General features: G+C 34.4%; 3 protein-coding genes and 1 non-coding gene across 4 annotated transcripts; 2 read left to right on the top strand and 2 right to left on the bottom strand.

Annotated features, from left to right (window-relative positions):
* The first annotated feature begins 595 nt into the window (after nt 1-595).
* On the top strand, nt 596-1738 carry LOC140752083 (uncharacterized). The gene has a single exon (XM_073086236.1). It carries the CDS (start codon nt 745-747, stop codon nt 1723-1725), a length of 981 nt encoding a protein of 326 aa, XP_072942337.1. The 5' UTR covers nt 596-744; the 3' UTR covers nt 1726-1738.
* A 749-nt stretch (nt 1739-2487) lies between these two features.
* Nucleotides 2488-6002, bottom strand: Cks30A (Cyclin-dependent kinase subunit 30A). Its single transcript, XM_073086237.1, has 3 exons — nt 5733-6002; nt 4496-4623; nt 2488-3368 (listed from the first exon to the last, which is right to left on the bottom strand). Exons 1-3 carry the CDS (start codon nt 5789-5791, stop codon nt 3313-3315), a joined length of 243 nt encoding a protein of 80 aa, XP_072942338.1. The 5' UTR covers nt 5792-6002; the 3' UTR covers nt 2488-3312.
* Nucleotides 6003-8484: 2482 nt separating this feature from the next.
* On the top strand, nt 8485-8688 carry LOC140752624 (small nucleolar RNA U3). The gene has a single exon (XR_012103445.1). It is a non-coding gene; the product is annotated as a small nucleolar RNA U3 (small nucleolar RNA).
* Nucleotides 8689-9358: 670 nt separating this feature from the next.
* Nucleotides 9359-17552, bottom strand: LOC140752561 (uncharacterized). The gene is made up of 10 exons (XM_073086900.1): nt 17402-17552; nt 16404-16711; nt 15751-15868; nt 15016-15173; nt 14002-14281; nt 12575-12733; nt 11473-11897; nt 10821-10938; nt 10283-10440; nt 9359-9790 (listed from the first exon to the last, which is right to left on the bottom strand). Exons 1-10 carry the CDS (start codon nt 17513-17515, stop codon nt 9499-9501), a joined length of 2130 nt encoding a protein of 709 aa, XP_072943001.1. The 5' UTR covers nt 17516-17552; the 3' UTR covers nt 9359-9498.
* Between the last annotated feature and the right edge of the window lie 1349 nt (nt 17553-18901).

The raw sequence follows: 18901 nt of genomic DNA on the forward strand, positions 1-18901 counted from the left end.
TGCGTTGCTGCGAATAGACGACCGCTCGTTTTCTCCTCCTACCTTAAAATATGATTGGTACCTATATTATTATCGGGAATGCATGCCGTTAAAAAACAAAAAGCAGTTAAAAAGTCCCAAGCTCCTCAGCGTTAATAAAGGAACAGATTTTTATGAAATCGATATACCTAGTAAAATTAAAGTTTTATATTTATCATCCGTTTTATATTGTATTGTTAGTGTAGGCGACACGCGCGTCCTTTGCGTACATATTCCTGACAGGATATTATTTATTTCGTTTCCATTGTACTTACAACATTTAAAATAATATTTATATGTAAAATAACCGTTAAACAATGTCGGTACGTAAAGATTTTTATATTTTTCACAATTGTTTAAATTTAGGGTAGTGATAGAATAAATCAGTCGGCCATTCGAGATTTTCGTAACACGACGCGTTTTATTTTCGGCGATCCCTTACAGTTAGCATCAAACAATAATATGATAAATCCGGGCTCATCATCATAATACATCAATGCACGCCGACTGTATCCTTAAAAAAATAAGAAATTTGAGTTTACACATGATATTTGACATTGTTAGTAATGTCAATAATGACTAGTTACTGACACTGACAGCTGCTAATTTGTCTTAAAAAAGGACAATACAAGCGCGGATAGTTCGTGGTTTTTGTTTTGATTCAGTGTTATTTATTCGAAAGCATATGCCTGCTATTGTGTAAACTTTACACTAAACACGAGAAGCATGTCGAAGGGAAGAAAACTGTGGGGTGAAATCGATGGTGAAGAAAATGACGAGACAGTGCTACAAAATGTAAACTTCAACCCCATCATCGAACTAGGAATGCAAAATATACCAGAAATACCCATAACCGTTAAATCGTCGCCTATAGAGTTACCGAAACCGAATATAATAACTCACACCTTACAATTACATGCGTACGCGCGGCAATTGTCAGGCATTCTGGAACAAACGGAAAGTGCTGTGTTTGAAGGAGTTAGGATTGGCGCGCTGAGTCTGCCGCCCCCGCCTCCGGAGCCCGAAGTGAAAATGGTGCACGAAACTGTTCCGCCTATAAACTTATTACCAAAACAGTATGGTGATTTTTCCCGCGGAAACGGACCCGTTATATTACCATTCACACATGAAAGTCATAAGCGAGCTTTGAAACAGTGCGCGGCCATCGCACTCGGGCATGTCGGCATCGCTTCCTGCACCAACACAGCCCTCACAGCAGTCGCGGATGCCTTGGACATATACTTGACGAACATGGGCAAACTGTTGAGGAATGCGGTTGATAGAGAAGCAGGCGGGCTTCACTCAGGCTTCCCCGACGTCGTGTCAAAAGTATTTTCCGATCTCCAAGTTGGTAATCTCCACGAATTTTACGAAAACCGTGTCCTAAGGTATCATTCTAGAATGAAGAAGAAGTGCGAGATTCTCCGAGCTCAGTGTGAAGCTCTAGCTGTTGGAGATATCCCACCGCAGTTGAAACTCGAGGAAGTGCCTGAACTACACTTTCCTGCTGCACTAGATGCCTTCACACCATCCTTAGAACCTGGGTTCCAGATGCTCCACAGTCTAGAGCAAGAACAACTCCAAGGTCTCGACCTGCTAGACACGGTCTCCGCAGACGATCTGAAGGTGGATACTCTGGATTTTTCCCAACCTGATTCTGTGAAAATGTCTTCCCTATCCCCGACAGCCAAGAAGAAGCGGAAATAAATCATACTCATTATCTTGTGTCTTTTATTTTACATTCCAATCAGTTAATTAATTTTACAATAATTACATAGTAGCTGTCACAAGTGGGCAGACCACAAAAAAGATGGGCAGATGAATTAGTATCGTCGGCGGGGTCAAACTGGATAAAACTAGCACAAAACAGAGAAAAATGGCAATAATTGGAGGAGGCCTATACCCAACAATGGGGTTCCCATAATATAAAATGAAAATTTACATTAACAATTATAATAAGATTTACTACTAACATAGAGTTAAGAAAATACAAAATAATTGCAACAGTTACAATCTAGGTTTATAGGAAAAATAAAAGGCTTTTTGTTTATTATTTTATAGCTGTCACAAGTTCTGCTTTATTCTTAAATGAAAATAACATTTGCTCTATTCTGACAAGATCAATATCATACAACTTAGAATTTTTGTTATCTATACAAATAAAACTACATTAATGGTAGCAAGTTCAAAAACTGTTATTTTTACTTCACACACATGGTAAATCCCAGACATGCACCTCTGATATTTTGAATATATTAGAAAAACATGATGTAAAACAGGGAGAAAACCTAAATGCTAAGTTCTGTAAAAAATGCTAGTCTACCAATCTGCACCGGGCCCAATGTAATGTGGTTAAGACTACACTAAACCCTTCTTATGTGCCTAACATTTGGAATTACAATAATAAAGGACATACCTACATATAGCATAAAAAGGGTCTCATCAATGCACACTAATAAAACAACACCATAGCACCAAATAATTTATTTATTGATCCAATTTAAGTGTAAATAATGGACTGGTGAATAACAGTAATTGACTGTTTACTTAAAATTATTATTTATTTGACATGATACCAAATTATAAAATCGTTTACATGGTCAAACATAACATCTATCATTTATTGTCTAACGCTAGTCATTTTTAAAAGGTCACATTAAACTTAAAACACTTATCCCCTTGAAATGAAATTAAAAACAGGTCACATAGCTACCTTATGGCCGTAGCGGACATGCTACTTTGCCACGAGTGGTTTGCGATTGGCGATCGCATGGTTACTTTGTCACGTTTTGGCGACTTGTCGCATTCAGTAATGGTAAAAAACGGGGTTTTAGTGACAACATTAATGCTGCATCGCGTTTTTCTGTAAACAGTTGCTATATCAAGTGTCCAAAAGTAGCTACGACCAGCGCTTAAACGTATGTAGCGTTTGATCACTGAGTCTAGCTTCCGAAAAACAGCCAAATCATCAATCGCCGATACAAACAGTAGCGTGTCTGTCGCGGCCCTTACAAATAATGACTAACTAACATACTCTTACATTATGGAATGAAGATCTCTCTGCCCATAAACAAACAAAAATCACTACAGTTAATAGATTATTTTAAAATAAAACTAATTTGCTTTCATTTCACAACTCGTGCAGAAATGGAAAACAAAATGATTATAATATTTATATTCATGCAGACGAACTTCATTACAGGCAGGAACTAATACTAGATTTACATCTAATCTCATGACAGAACTGTACATTACAATTTTTATTTAAACACAGCCTTCGAGCAAAGTGTATGTTTACTTCTTTTCAGGGGGAGTAGTCTTCTTTCTCCTGAACAGAAGGATGTGCGGTTCTGCAAAAACAAATACTAAGTTTTAATTAACATTTTACAAATAACTGCTGAAAAGTAAGAGTAGTTTATAGTAAAAGTGACCAAATTAAGTACTTCATCCTAAAAGGTCATCCAAAAAGGTCAATCTACCTACAAGTATTTCTGTTATACACAGAATCAAAAGCGGTTATATTCTAGTCTGGATGTTAAGGTAACATAACAGTTTCAGATAGTCAAACTTAATCTTTAGGATTAAAATGTATCTTCAAGGGTCCTAAGATAAGACTATAAAGATTTCAGATTACAATGAATTTCAGTAACCATTCAACGTCAAAGGATCTACATGTTTATTTCCTATTTAAATTTCGTAAAAAAAAGGAGCGTGTGTGATCGACTGCAGGTAAACCTCTAATCTTAACAAGTGTTGATTACACAGATATCCAGCCACTTACCATGAGGTTCAGTTGTGTGCTACTTCTAAATTATAAAAAGCGCAGCTGTGGGTAACTGACTGCAGGTAAAGCTAATCTTAACAGGGGTTAACTACACATGTCCATGGACAATAGTAGCCACTTATTATCAGGTTAACTGCCTTTTTTTTTCTTCTTCTCGAAGGGGAAACCTTCAAAACCCGGTGCCGTGGGAGCGACACGGGGTTATGTGTGACTTTTACCGCACTAAAACCCCCCGGTGGCCGTCCTCGGCGCTGCGTAGAGGACTCCGGGATATCCAAAGGAATGCGACCGGAGTCCTCTCAGCGCACTTCCCCGCCGGGCTCCGCCCAGGTGAGTTTGTGTCACCACACCGTCTGGTGTATACGACGGAATGCGACCACACATAACGTCGTATTTCCCGGGGTCGCTAGCCGGGCGGTGCGAGCTCCCACTCTTGCCGCCCGTAACCCCGAAAGCCCCTTTTAGTCGCCTCTTACGACAGGCAGGGGAAACCGTAGCCCTATTCTGGTCCCGGAACTACAGGGACACAGGTTAACTGCCTACTTGTTTACTAACTCTATATTATAAGGAAAAACCCTGCACAAATTTACACTACAACTATTAAAAATATAAATAAAGATCCTATGAACAGACATCTAGCTAGAGCCTCATTATAACTACACAACAACAAAACAGACAGTAAGATAAACTAACCAGGTTGATGAGTCATGTAGTGTACCCAGCCCTGACTCTGCTGGACTCCGATACTGCGCCACTCCTGCTCCGACATCAGGTGGTTCTTGGGCACTAGTTTCACCATCTCCTTTGGAAGTACCACATGCCTGTAAATAATACAACACCCGAGTTATAGATATATGTCTTTATTAATCTATACTAATATTATAAACGGGAAAACTTTGTTTGTTTCATTGTAATGAATAGGCTCAAAAACTACTGGACCGATTTTAAAAATTCTTTCACCATTCGAAAACTACATTATCCACGAGTAACATACGCTATATTTTATATGAAATATATTTGTTAAATAGATTTTGAGACAGTATAAAGTTTGGCGGGTCAGCTAGTATTTTATTATGTTAAATGTTTTGCCTACATAAGATTTGGTTACTTCTTAATCAAAATTGTCAAGTTTCCATGTTTGGTAGTTTGGATAGATTAAGTATTAATAATGGGCATGAGACAATAGTGTCAATAACACATGATTATTCTTTAACTTTTTGCAGTGAATGTGTCAAAACAATATTTAAAATTGATACCTGTGTAGTATGAAAAAGCCAACTTTAGATGATGGGGCCAAATCTTAAAGAAGAAAGGATTGCAAGACTTCATAAAGTTGAAAAGTAAAATAATATTTCTTATGTTTTGCTTTACCATGAATCTCACTTTACCATGAGATTCGCTTTACCATGAATTACCATGAAATCAAGGAGATCTATGATGACAAAGTACATAAAGTTTTAGATAATTTAATCATTAAAAACACATTATAAGCATGAAGTATGTTAACAGGATTATTTAAAAAAGTGTAGTGTTCTAGCATTGTTCTAGAATATTTTCAAAGTTCATTGCTGCCGTCGTAAACCAGTAACTAAATTCATATAAGAGTATATGACACATGTGCATCCATGGATACTTAGAATGCCATAAAACTACAAATATTAGTATAATGAATGTACTTATTTTCAAATTATAACCTTACGTACACCACTCAAAAACATAAATTACATGCCTAAATCCCAATAAAGAAACATTTTTGTTAAAATATAATTTCTTTGACTTTTCGAAATGTGAATGGTTATAGAGCATATGTTTTAAGAATATTTCTTCTTGTAATGTTTATTTGTGAAGTTTGTCGAAATGATTATGATCAAGCTTAAAATATACGTGTGTGATATACAAAATTACATAATAATATCTTGGTAATATTCACCGGTATTCGTTTTCTTCGTCGTCGTAGTATTTCTCTGAATAGTAGATGTCCCTGGACATGTTGTCAACAAATTTTCAACGTAAACACAAATATCCCTTAAAATACGAAGCAAAACAAGTTGAATCCTCCAAAAGATACTCGAAGTCAAAGTTTTTGTGCCGATAAGACAACACAAAGTACTCAAAACACAATTATTTTCCACAATTCCACAAAGAATACAACTTCCAGACAACTCTTCAAAAGAAACGTTAACGAATTTCGAAATTCGAATGACAGGTGTTACCATACGACAACACATCAATCGAAAGGGTTTTAAAAAACCGGTATTATGAAAACCGTCATTATGCTCAAAAATATTGTAGAAAGAATTTCTACTAAATGGATTTCTTAAGTATTATATTTAAATATATTATTATTTTCATATCATTGTCATTATACCATACCATTAGTAACGTGTCAGCGCAAAGCGAATGTGTGCTATGAGGCTAATGTCACAAAGCGGTTGATAATTTCCCGCGTTTATTCGTAGTTTGCATTTCTCGAGATGAGTGCCAACAAAAAGCGCCGATTGTTTTGTTCACAGACATGTATTTGTTTTTTTAGATATAGGTCTGTGGTTTTGTTAGTAACCTATCTACGTTTTAATAGTGGTATAGGTTTAAGTGATTAAAATACATACAGAGATCACTCCTAAAAAGAAAGTGTAACCAATTTTGAGAATTGAAATTGTTGCGTAAATAAAGTTTTGTTACGTCTCCGTTCTATAGTTGGGGAGCCTAAGAGGGGATTTCGGGAGTGACTTGAGCACGGCAGACTAAGATATGGGAGATACATTACAGTACCCTGTAGAGTATCATCCTTATCCTTATTCCTTACTAATATTATAAATCCGAAAGTAACTCTGTCTGTCTGTCTGTCTGGTTGTCTCTTCTTCACGCCCAAACCACTGAACCGATTTTAATGAAATTTTGTACAAAGATATTCTGAGACCAGAGAAAGGACATAGGATAGTTTTTATCCCGGAAATCCCACGGGAACTTGGGATGGCGATATAAGATCGATTAATCGGAGAGTCGATCTTATGGACCAAACAAATCGATATTTCGCTACTTTAATCGATATTAGTAAGTATTGAATCGTAAACTATGCATTTGATCAAGTGCATAGTGATGCAGATGATCTCTAGCAAAGTTGTTGTCTATGAGCCCACGAAGGTTTCAGATTTGATCGACCAATTAATTGTAAGGTTTCCGACCAATTTTCGCCAGATGGCGCCACTGTCATTCCAATGAAGGTACGAATTTTCAGTTTTGTTTTGTTAGTATGTCATATTATTTTCTTTTAAACGCGGGCGAAGCCGCGGGCAAAAACTAGTACACCATAAATGAGCTTTCCATGTTGAGGGGTATGCACAGGGGAGCCCGTCATATTAGTAAAAAAAAAATCGATCACTGGACATACTCGAGCGCATCAGATTAAGTTATGGTAGGTTAATTACATGCTGAAATGATAAATTTATAATTATCTGACGATTTGAGCGTGGCGTTAAGGAGTAATAGAGTCACGAACTTACCTTAGCAAAAAAATCGTTACCTGGACATTCTCGAGCGCGGTCAATTTTCTTTTTAATGTAAAAATAAATAATGCTAGAAAACGGGAAACGTAAATATCATTAATCTGCCGATGACCACATGTCGAAGTAGTGAATAAAATAGTAATTAAAAAAAAAACAACCTGTATTGTTATGCCATGTATAGTGTCACTTATTAGCATGAATCCCTGCGAAGGAATGATGTATGACGAACTAAAGGAAAAGGCTTTTTTTTAGGAAAATACATTATTTATTTATTTATTTAAAATTTATTGCATCACCTCTAAAAAGTACAAAAATGTACAAAAGGGCAAACATAATGCCTGATGGCATTCTCTACCACTCAACCCTGAGCTGATATAAAGAATTTGCAGCAGGTGTTGTACAAAGAAACAAAAAGCGACAAACAATAAAAAAACAGCAGATATATAATTAAATGAATATTAATATTCTTCATACATTCTCATGCTATTTCTTTTTTCAAATCGCCAGTATAAGAAAACCTCTCCACTATATCGTCAGATTGAGGGTTATCATAACTAAAACATCGGTCTGGATTTACCTGTATAATAATCTGACGCGCTGGACTATGTCAAGTCACTTTGAGCTTTCATCGGAATCATCAGTCTTTCGAATTGGAGCTTCGTCAGGGGTCACTTAATAGCCCCTCCGAATATCAAATGCGCTGGAGCATTTTTTTTTCTATTTTTAACTCTCTCGTACACTTGTACCCCCCACGCAAACCGGCAGATTAACATATTTCTATCCTTTTCTTGAAACATCATTTTCTTGCAATTGGTTTTTATTGAAATGTCCTTTTTCTGGAAATGGCCATCCATCCATCAGCCTTTAACCTTTAAGAGCCCACTGCTGCAGGCCTATGCCTGTGAAACCTTGTTTTTTCTGTTCCATGTGTGAAACTATTTCCTTCTAAGTTTAGTTAAGTTATTTTGGCAGCGACATCTAGCGGAGATCTGCGGAACTATTTCCTAAGCCTTCATACAATGATTGCAGTTAAAGCGACGTGAAGTCAGCGCGCTTACGAAATAGTTTCACATGTTTCCACTAGATGTCACTAATAAAATGACGTCACAATCTCTGCCTCACGCTGTTGAGAACGTTTACCGCGGAATGACCTCCCCGAGCCGGCGAGTTTGCGATAAGACCTTACTTCATAGGATCATTTCTATAGTAAGCTCTTCCCGAGACTATCACACCATGTGAGACGTCGCCAGCCGTGATGATGAGATGTGGCGCGGCGCCCTGAGCGTGAGGCGGGCAGTGGTGGTCGCCACTAGCCCTCGATGATCGTTCGCTCCTCCGCTTCGGCGGGGGAGGGTGGGGTGTTGTCGCTGTCTGAGCGGTATTTTAAAACCTTATAAATACGCCATTAGCGGTGGTCGTTGATGAATCAACGAACTAGTTAAAGCGACTGTTGATTCACTTTCAACGAATCAACGTTAACCCAATAGAAATTTCAAATTAACTAGTTCAATACGTCAACGACGTTGAACGGAACGTTTCGTTATTTTGAACATAAATTTTATTTTGTTAAAAATAAAATGAAAAAATAAATTATAATATATGAGTTGCAGACGAACATATATCTTAATTGTCGGTATAATAACATAATTTGAAATTCAATTTTGTAGAATATATCTAATAACTAGTTCGTTGATGCAACGACCACCGCTAGCCAGTTTTAAGTGAAACGTTCAGTCTTCACGAATGGCTAATTAAATACCTTATTTTACTATGAATAAATGATAAAGATATCATTTCACATATATTTATTGTTACTGATGACAGAACTATATTTATAAACTGATTGTGGAAGATATTCTATCAATACTCATCTGTGCTCGGCTTCAGGTACAAATACAACTTTTGCTTTTTTATGAAAATTGGGTGCAATTTACAAGTCCATAGGCGGCGGTTACCACTTAGCATCTAAAAATTGTCTTTTTGTTATTGAGAAAAATATGAAAAAACTACTTACTCGGCTATTTATTATAACAATGAAAATATTCAGAAATCTACGAAATATTACAATTTAATTGCAGCAAAAATATTACACATCTTATATAGAAATACATCCAAATAACAATATAATTTTGGCAATACATTTAGGCATTATACATTATTTAATATTTAATTCTAATAAATATTACATTTTTACATTTCTTTTACTGGCTCTTTTGTCGCGTGTTTCTTTTTATGTTTCTCTAAATCGCTTTTTTGGCTGAATTTAGAGGGGCAATCAGTACAAACAAAAGGTTTATCTTCACTGTGTGTGTATCGTATATGGCGTGTGAGGTGTGACGCACGCGTTAGTCGCAAGCCGCAGACGCAGCAGACGTGCGGCTTGTCACCGGTGTGTGATATTAGGTGTCGTTTCAAGTCGCTCCTGGTTATAAACGCCCGGCCGCATGTATCGCAGTCGAAATTCTTTTCTCCTGTATGACGTCTGGAAAATAAAGGTTAATTAATGTTAATTTATATCTACAGGCATTTCATGTGTTAGACACGTACCATATCAAACAAAAAAAAATACCTATTTTTCTATACAATATTAACAAAACTATCCACATTTAAAAATGTTACCATATGAATAACATTTTTTTCTCTATAATATTTTGAAATTATGTAAAAGACTCCTAGACTTAATGAACTTACTTCTTCAAAATATTTTAAACCATAACTGGGCACTTAATTGAAAATTACACCACCATTTCCCTTAACATGTAATAAAATCTTTAGCGCTTTTTAATGAAAAGAAAATTGAAACATACAATAGAATATACAATAGAAACTGCAATTTATATAGTGTAGTTCGCGCCAAACTGCTAGTCCGCTCTGAAGTTGTTGCGAGCAGGTGTAGTCATACAATTTGCTATGGCAACGTGATTCATTTCTATATGCAGAGCGGACTAGCAGTTTTATACGGACTATAACTTACCTTATATGGTACTGCAGGTGTCCAACAGTTCTGAAGCTGCGTGGACACAGCACACATTTGTATGGTGTCTGTCCTGTGTGTTTGCGCCTATGTACCGCTAGTCCAGCTGATTGCGCAAAAGTTTCTCCACAAATATTGCAACTTAGTGGCTTCTCACCCTGGAAATATGTAAACAAAAAATTTGATTAATGGATTCTAATTTCAATATTCAATTTATGTAGGTCTATGATACTTTGCAAAATGTTGGTTACAATATTTCAACTGAGAAGAGTAAGCAAGAAACAGAATAAGGTTTTTTTAAAAGTGATTGTTATATTTCTGATCTTATTTCCATAACCTTAAACATATTACAATTGCAATGGATCACAAAGAAACAAACAAAAATCAGCATTTAAATTTTTATATGACTAGTGTTGCATGTGGCATTCCTCAAAAACACCGTTTGTGTTCAAACACTGTTTAAATTATTTTCAATAAATTTTAAGGTGTTATTTAAATTAAATTACACATGAACATTATATATTTAATAAGTACATACCGTATGTATCCTAAGGTGTACTTTCAGATTCTGTGCCAAAGAAAAGTTCTTATTGCAGTGTGGGCATGAAAATGGACGTTCCCCTGTATGAGTTCGGAGATGTGTCTTCAACCGAAATCTGAAAAATACATAAAACATAAAAATTATAAAAATTAAGTAGGTATTAAAAAAAATTGTAATCAAGCCCGCTCCACATTCTCGCGAGAATCTCGCATTTTCGCGAGAGTGTGGAGTGGGCCTAATTGTGTGGTGGTTGTGGTAGTGTGGATAATTGTGTAATCAAAAATCAAATGTGTGTGTGTAAATGAATAATAATTGTGTAATAAAATTATTAAATAAGATTTGATAATTTAATCAAATTATCAAATCTTATTTAATAATTACACAATTATTATGGAAATGTGTAAAAACTACAAAATAATAGAAATAACAGAGTGTAATGTGATTGGAACATCATCAAATTCATAATTATTACTGATGGTATTAGCATTGTCCTAAGAAATAGGTAACCAATTCTGGTTACTTCAATTCTAGTAGACTGATAGGTAATCTGAATCATTTTTGCCAAGTCCTACACAAATCACATTTGTAAGTGCTTCTACAATATCACTCCAATAAAATATAAAAGGAATTTTATATAATATTAATTTACCTAGAAGACATAACTTTGCCACAAGTGAAACACTGCTGTTTTTGAGATTTTTTGCCATCAATGCCAATCTTAGAATCGTCATCTTCGGTGTCTAACAAATATTTAGGTGTCTCCCCATTAATTCTGCTCTCACACAAAACTGCTTGGTTTAAAGTCAAAAGATCATTTTGAAGATACAATTCTTTATCATTCTTCATTTCCTGTTCACAGCTGATATTCTCGTTCTCATTTTTTATAAGATTCAAATGATTTTGTGATATTTCTTTACGCTGCTTTTTACATATCCTTTGTTTTACTGCTTTTGGTACAGATTTTCGTAGTTTGGTGTCAGAGTTTTCACATATTCGTATAAAATTTAAACAAGTGTCTAAGATTTTGATACATTTTGAGCATACTAAGCTTGGCAAGCCATCTTCGGGATAAATCTGAAAAGAAAATTATATGTTTATTGGCCATAGCGCACGAAACATATACAATTGAATGTTGTAGTAAGGCAGTAATAGCCTAGTGGTTACGAAATTCAGCCCCTCGATTGAGGGGTCCAGGGTTCAAATCCCTTGCATGCACCTCTGATGTTTCAAAGTTATGTGTGTATTAGAAATTATTTATCACTTGCTAAACGGTGAAGGTAAACATTGAGGAAACCCACATACCTGAGAGATGGTTAAAAATAATCTCAAAGGTATAAAAAAGTAAAGTCTACCAATACGCACTTGGCCAGCGTGGTGGACTATGGCCTAATCCTTCTCATTATGAGAGGAGACCCGTGGGACAGTAATGGGTTCATAATGATGATGAGTCCGTGAAATCAAATATTTTTGGTATATTCATTATATACACATTAAAATATCATGGTAACCTATATATGCCTGAAGTTTGCTGTGGAAATTTTTTAACAGTGTTACTAACCACAACAAATCTTTGTAAACTCTCAATACTACATATATAATAGTAGAGATTATACATATTTTGTATGAATATAATGTGTAAATGTTTAGAAATATAGTAAGCTTCTGGTAACCAATAAGAAAAAAATATTTTTTCTAGTCTTAAAAACTTTGTTTATGAAGCTTAAAAATATTTTTTACTCATTTTGGCCTACCTTTACATTCGCTAGAGACATAACTTTTGTAGATATCTTAACCGAATCTATTTCATTAAAAATACTAGTAAAATTCCCGTCGCTCAAACATAATCTACACGTTTCTAAAGCCATTTTATGTTTTAGGAGAGCATAAAACTTATAACAATTAAGTGTAATCTAATTATTAAAAACACTATGTGTACGTAGAACACTAGATTATGGTATAAAATAAATGTTTAGGCATTTTAGGTAAATAAAAAACAAACGATTCGAATTTCGAATTATAAATTTACAAAAACCCTTGTTTTTTAATACTTTGACAATGACATTGACAAGTAGGGAGTTAATAGGGACACGGGAAAAATATCGATACTTTGCGATATAGAGTACTTTTCCTTTCGATACTGATACTTTTATCCACAATACTTTTACGCAGTAAGTAGTGTTTGATACGTAAGGCTGCCCCTAGACCTACATTAACATAGTACAATACTTTTTATTTTGAAATAAGATTGAAAGGTGCTCTGACTCCAAACGCGATCTCCTCCAATTATATTGCACAATAATACGAACAATGTTTTCGTGTTCAGTCGGAGATTGAGAATAGTTCTCTCCATAACGAAATACTTTGAAGTGGTGGTAGTTGTCGACATCGACATTCAAAAAGTGACATTTTATTATGTAACGGGTACTCACGATATACGGTTTTTATTGCCGGTATAAAAAACGCATATCGTGAGTACCCGTTACATAATAAAATGTATCAATTACGCGATAATTTCAGTCTAAAATCATATATTAAAAAAATGCTCTGATTTGAGAAAAAATATTGCGCAATACTGACCCTACACGATGCAATAAAAATATGGTGTTATAAAAATTACACTCGCTCAAACTTTCCTTCAATCTTTGCGTAATTTTCAATATTAGTCCTAAACGGTCAATAATATCACACAATTTGCAATATTGCACAATATAATTGACCACTTAGGTTGCCCCCTAATTACGTATCGTATCGAAAAAAAAATCACTTCTATTTACATTCTTTTTAACAGACAGACCTAGGGGGTTCGAGGGGTTCGGTACTCTTTTTTTCCTTTTCCTACAATATGTTGAATATATTATTTTATAACTATATAAAATCATAAAAAATAAAAGTTATTGAACAAATAAATGCAATCCAGCATTTTTTTTCAAAGGCGTCAAGTATACTGTTATTTACCTCCGAATTTTATATTATATTTAATTTAATATCAATAGATGGCGTTGAGGTAACGCTTACTTAACGGTATCGATTTTCTTTGCTATCGCAAAATTCACCACCAGCTTTTTTCAAATACATAAAAAGTATACCCTATATGTTAATGGTCGATTTTCGCACATTAGCTGAAAGGTAGGTACATTTAAATAATACTATTTAATTTTAATAAATAAAATTTCATTTATTGGCTTTTTTTGTTCACGTGTTTCTTCTTATGTTTCTCTAAATCGCTTCTTTGGCTGAATTTAGAGGGGCAATCAGTACAAACAAACGGTTTTTCGTTATTGTGTGTGGAGCGTATGTGCCGTACGAGGTGACACGCACGAGACAGCCCCAGTCCGCAGACAGAGCAGACGTGCGGCTTGACACCTGAATGTGATATGAGGTGTCTTTTCAAGTCGCTTTTAGTTATATAACCCTGACCGCATGTGTTGCACTCGAACTTCCTTTCTCCTGTGTGACGTCTGAAAAATAATTGGGTATAAAATATCAAAGTTATTATGAATCGTAGGTATAGTATCATGACATCTGCTTAAATCTTGAAAATAATATTTTAGTACGCTCGTATCGAGACTTTAAAATAACAAACTTTTGTTTTGTAAAATCTCAATTTTTAACTATGTAAAAAATTAACGCTAAATTTCACGCAGAAGCTATCATCATCAACAACCCATTACTGTCCCACTGCTGGGCACGGGTCTCGTCTCATAATGGAAGGATTAGGCCATCGTCCACCGCGCTGGCAAGTGCGTATTGGTAGACTTCACATACCTTTGAGATTTTTGTTTATAAATCTCTCAGGTATGCAGGTTTCCTCACGATGTTTTCCTTCACCGTTTAGCAAGTGATAATTAATATCTAATACGCACATAACTTTGAAAATTCAGAGGTGCATGCCTGGGATTTGAACATTTGGAACCTCGGACCCCTTGATCGAGAGGCCGAATTTCTTAACCACTAGGCTATCACTGCTTCTGCAGAAGCTATAATTATGTTAAATTAAGTGGTTTTGTAATCCTACAACCTTTTTATACAATACCATATACATATAAGTAATATTAGCCGAATAGTGGAGTAACTAATTGGAATCCTAACATACGAAACACTTACATACCAATTTACTGACAGTACTGACAGCCATTTATGCTTACATTGTCTGTACAATATAATATACATCATAACTGTTATACAACCTTACCTAACGTGATACTGAAGGTGTCCAAAAGATCTGAATGTGCGGGGACAAATCTTACATTTGTATGGCGTCTGTCCTGTGTGTTTGCGCTTATGTACCCTTAGTCCAGACGAATGTGCAAATGTTTCGCCACAAATATCACAACTTAATGGTTTCTCCCCCTGACAACAAAACAAATGTGTAATTACACATATGAAAGCAAAATAAGCATGATGACAGTATTAAATAAAAAAAATTGAATGAAAAAGTTATGTCGTAAGCATCCACAAAAATAACCCAATTTCAATGTAAAATTTATAATCAATTATATTTTCAATAAAATAAAAAACTGCATTCGGTCATATACTAGAGGTTTGGGCAAATGACGTCATGTCTTACGCTCCTCACAGCCTCACAGCGTGACATGAGACGTCACCAGCAGATGACACCTGCGTGCATTTTAGTGCTTAATTTTAAATAAGTAGAAAATATAATATGCATTTATAGACTTATTTCCATTTGATTTTATGATATTTAGAAACAGTACATATACAGGGTGAATTTTCAAATAGGCTTTCAGGGCCAAATCCGAAACTATAACAATTAGTTTTTTATCAAAATCGGCCTCCACGATTTGTCACTGAAGTCCGTTTGAAAAATTCACCCTGTAAGGTATTTTACATGAGGAGATTTCAAATTTTTTATCATTAAGATTAATTCTTATTTATTATTTATATTTTATATGTAAGGATATTATACCGTATGTATCCTAAGATGTATTTTGAGATTCTGCGCCAATGCAAAATTCTTATCGCAGTGTGAACAAGAAAATGGACGTTCTCCTGTATGAGTTTTGAGATGTATCGTTAGTCCGAGCCTGAAATCCATAAGAATGAGAATTAAGCAAATAAAAGAATAGAATTTTTTTTATGATTAATAATGTTTGAGAAGCAGTTTAGATAACTTATATTAAAAGAATACAGTATTGTAGGTAGTGATACTGGTTAAAATCTCAGCTTATCAATTGGGGGTCAGAGGTTCAAATCACTGACATGCATTACTGATTTTCAAATTTAGTTTGTATTAAATTAAAAATTAATGATCACTGTTTAAATGGTGAAACAAAATATCATAAGGATACAAACCTGAAAGTCTCGAAAAATACAGTTGATATATGTATAAAAATTGACTTTTTTGTACCTCAATTTAACTATAAAGTAAACTATAGGGAACATGCTGCATATCACACAAGTCTCAAGTTACAATAAATAAAATTGGCAAGTGAAATTTGACAGTAGGTAAGAAATTAGGTCCTTGGAAGGTATGTGGGTTGCAAAATGCTATATTAGGTTTATCAATAAGAAGCCTGCTAAGCCTACTTTATAGTATAAGAAGAAGATAAATTAATATACCTAGAAGACAAAACTTTGCCACAAGTGAAACATTGCTGCTTCTGAGACTTTCTGCAACAAACCTTTTTTTTATTATCTTCATTGTCTAATACATATTTGGGTGCCTCTCCATTTCTGCTTTCACACAAAAGTGCTTGTTTAAGAGTCAATTCTTTATTTTTATGATTCTTCTGTTGCTTTTCTTTTAGGACAGATTTTCGTAATAGTGTATCAGAGTTTTCACAAGTTTGTATGAAATTTAAACAAGTGTCCAGAATTTTGATGCATTTTTGGCATATTGAGCTTGGCAATCCATCTCCAGGATGTATCTGAGAAGAAAATTAGGTTTTTATTTATTTTGGCCTTATGTAAAGAAAGGTATATCCTAATTCCACGTTTCCCAACCTGTAGTCCGTGGACCCCTGGGGGTCCGCGAGTATATGTATGGGGGTCCGCTGTGTCATCTCTGGACCATACATAAATCGCTCATTAAATGCAAAAGGGCCGCAAAATGAAAAATCAGCAAACCAGTTTTATTAGATAAATGTGACCTAAGCATACAATATTTTAAAAAATTAAAAAAAAATCATCCAATGATGATACACATTTGTTTATTTTAAAAAAAAATACATAAATTGGTTTTTCAAATTGTGTTTTGTCTCTTATGTAAAAAATTGTACCTGTAATGACTAAAATAAATACCTAATCCGTTTTTTGCTATTTATTTTATTAAGGGGGTCCGTGAAAACTGTGCTTGATTTCCTAAGGGTCCGTGGACTGAAAAAGGTTGGGAAACGCTGTCCTAATTGAATAGTGAGATAGTAAGCGGGTTCAAATTTATTTTTGGTGAACAATAACATTTGTGTGTAATCCATAAATGTTTAGGAAATTATATTGAGAGACTTTTTATTTTTTTACTGTACTGTACAAAAAGTACAGTACAGTTTGTTTTGTAATCTCTCATTGAATTAATAGTAGTGATAAATATATTTATAGAGTTATTTCTTGCTTTGACCTACCTTTACATTTGCTAAAGACATTACTTTTGTAGAAATCATAACCGAACCTATTTCATTAAAAATACTAGTAAAATTCCCGTCGCACAAACACAATCTACACTTGTCTAAAACCATTATATCTCTTCTAATTTTGCTCACCACATTTAGCTACAAGAAATCAATTTAACATTACATTTTATATAATACACAAGTTTAATAAATTGAATTCAATATTCATTCACAATAACAATATAGAACACCGTTATTTTAATTTTTAACGGGTCAGGCAAGCGGGGCACGCAAGTATTATAATCTTATTTATTTATTAGCCGTCAGTCAGTTAGCCGTCATGTTATCCGTCAGTCCATACTCCGTTTTTTCCACAGAACACCTATACTCCTAACCGAGGGCAAAATACGTCAATCTGGATCGATTTGTATCTATATAACTAAATCTATCATTACTTGTACATGGTTGTAAATAGCCACAAGAATATGAAGAGTTCTATAAAAACGCGCGCGCACTACCTGCAAGAATAAAATATGACTTGTTGAAAATAAACGATTTATGAAAAATCTATTACTTTTATTTTAAAAATCGATGAATAATAGCCGGTTATTGACATCCCTTTGTCTAATCATCTAATGTCAGTTTACACCAGATAGACGTTGACATAATGACGACGATACCTGTTTTTAAAAATAGAAAGTATAGAAACTAATTGAGAAGTTGATAACAACCAAAATTAAATAATTTCACTGTCTTATAAGGCAACAACAGGACACGGGACAATATTTTTTTGATAAGGATGACAATTTGACATTGACACTACAGATAATAATGACGAACATTGGCAACCGAGATATTCACTTCAAGAAAACATCGATTTGTTTGTTTGGATCTGAATTAATAATACGATATATCTAGTAATATTGAAAGCAGTATAATATTAGATCATATCAGCAAAAATTAAATACATATTTTCTTAAACTGCACCGCATCTGGATGTGCGTGGCTGTATAATTGTAATATTTTCATTTTAAAAATATTTGTGGAGCGGGAAATTTAAATGGGTGTCATTACTAAAAAGAAACTTTTGATTTAAATTAAATATTTATTGTTTTGCTTTTCACTACGCGTCGGTTGTAATAGTTTACGAGCAAATTTTTATTTTTTTAGTACATTAGATCAGTAGGGTGGAACTAGGGATCCAATTATATAATACTAAGTTCAATAAAACAAATAGTCACAGTTAGAATTCATAATATTTTATTTAACAATATTGAAACAATCATAATTATCGTTCAAGCAGTAGACTATAATTGTATCTAAGTATTGGTATATGCACAGGATTATTATGAAAATTATATACAGTAACAAAAGCACGTTATTTAAGCTTCTATGAAAAAAGCATTAGAAAAAAGTAATGGTTTTTAAAACGTTGCCTTGAATTTAAAATAAAATAGCTACGTCATTTCCGTGCGCGAATGCGGAAGAAAATATCTTATTCTTACTTAATTT

The sequence above is a fragment of the Epargyreus clarus genome, unplaced genomic scaffold (assembly GCF_041222505.1).
Source record: "Epargyreus clarus isolate Ecla_fem2 unplaced genomic scaffold, WU_Ecla_fem_2.2 ptg000024l, whole genome shotgun sequence".
Taxonomy (NCBI): Eukaryota; Metazoa; Arthropoda; class Insecta; order Lepidoptera; family Hesperiidae; genus Epargyreus; species Epargyreus clarus.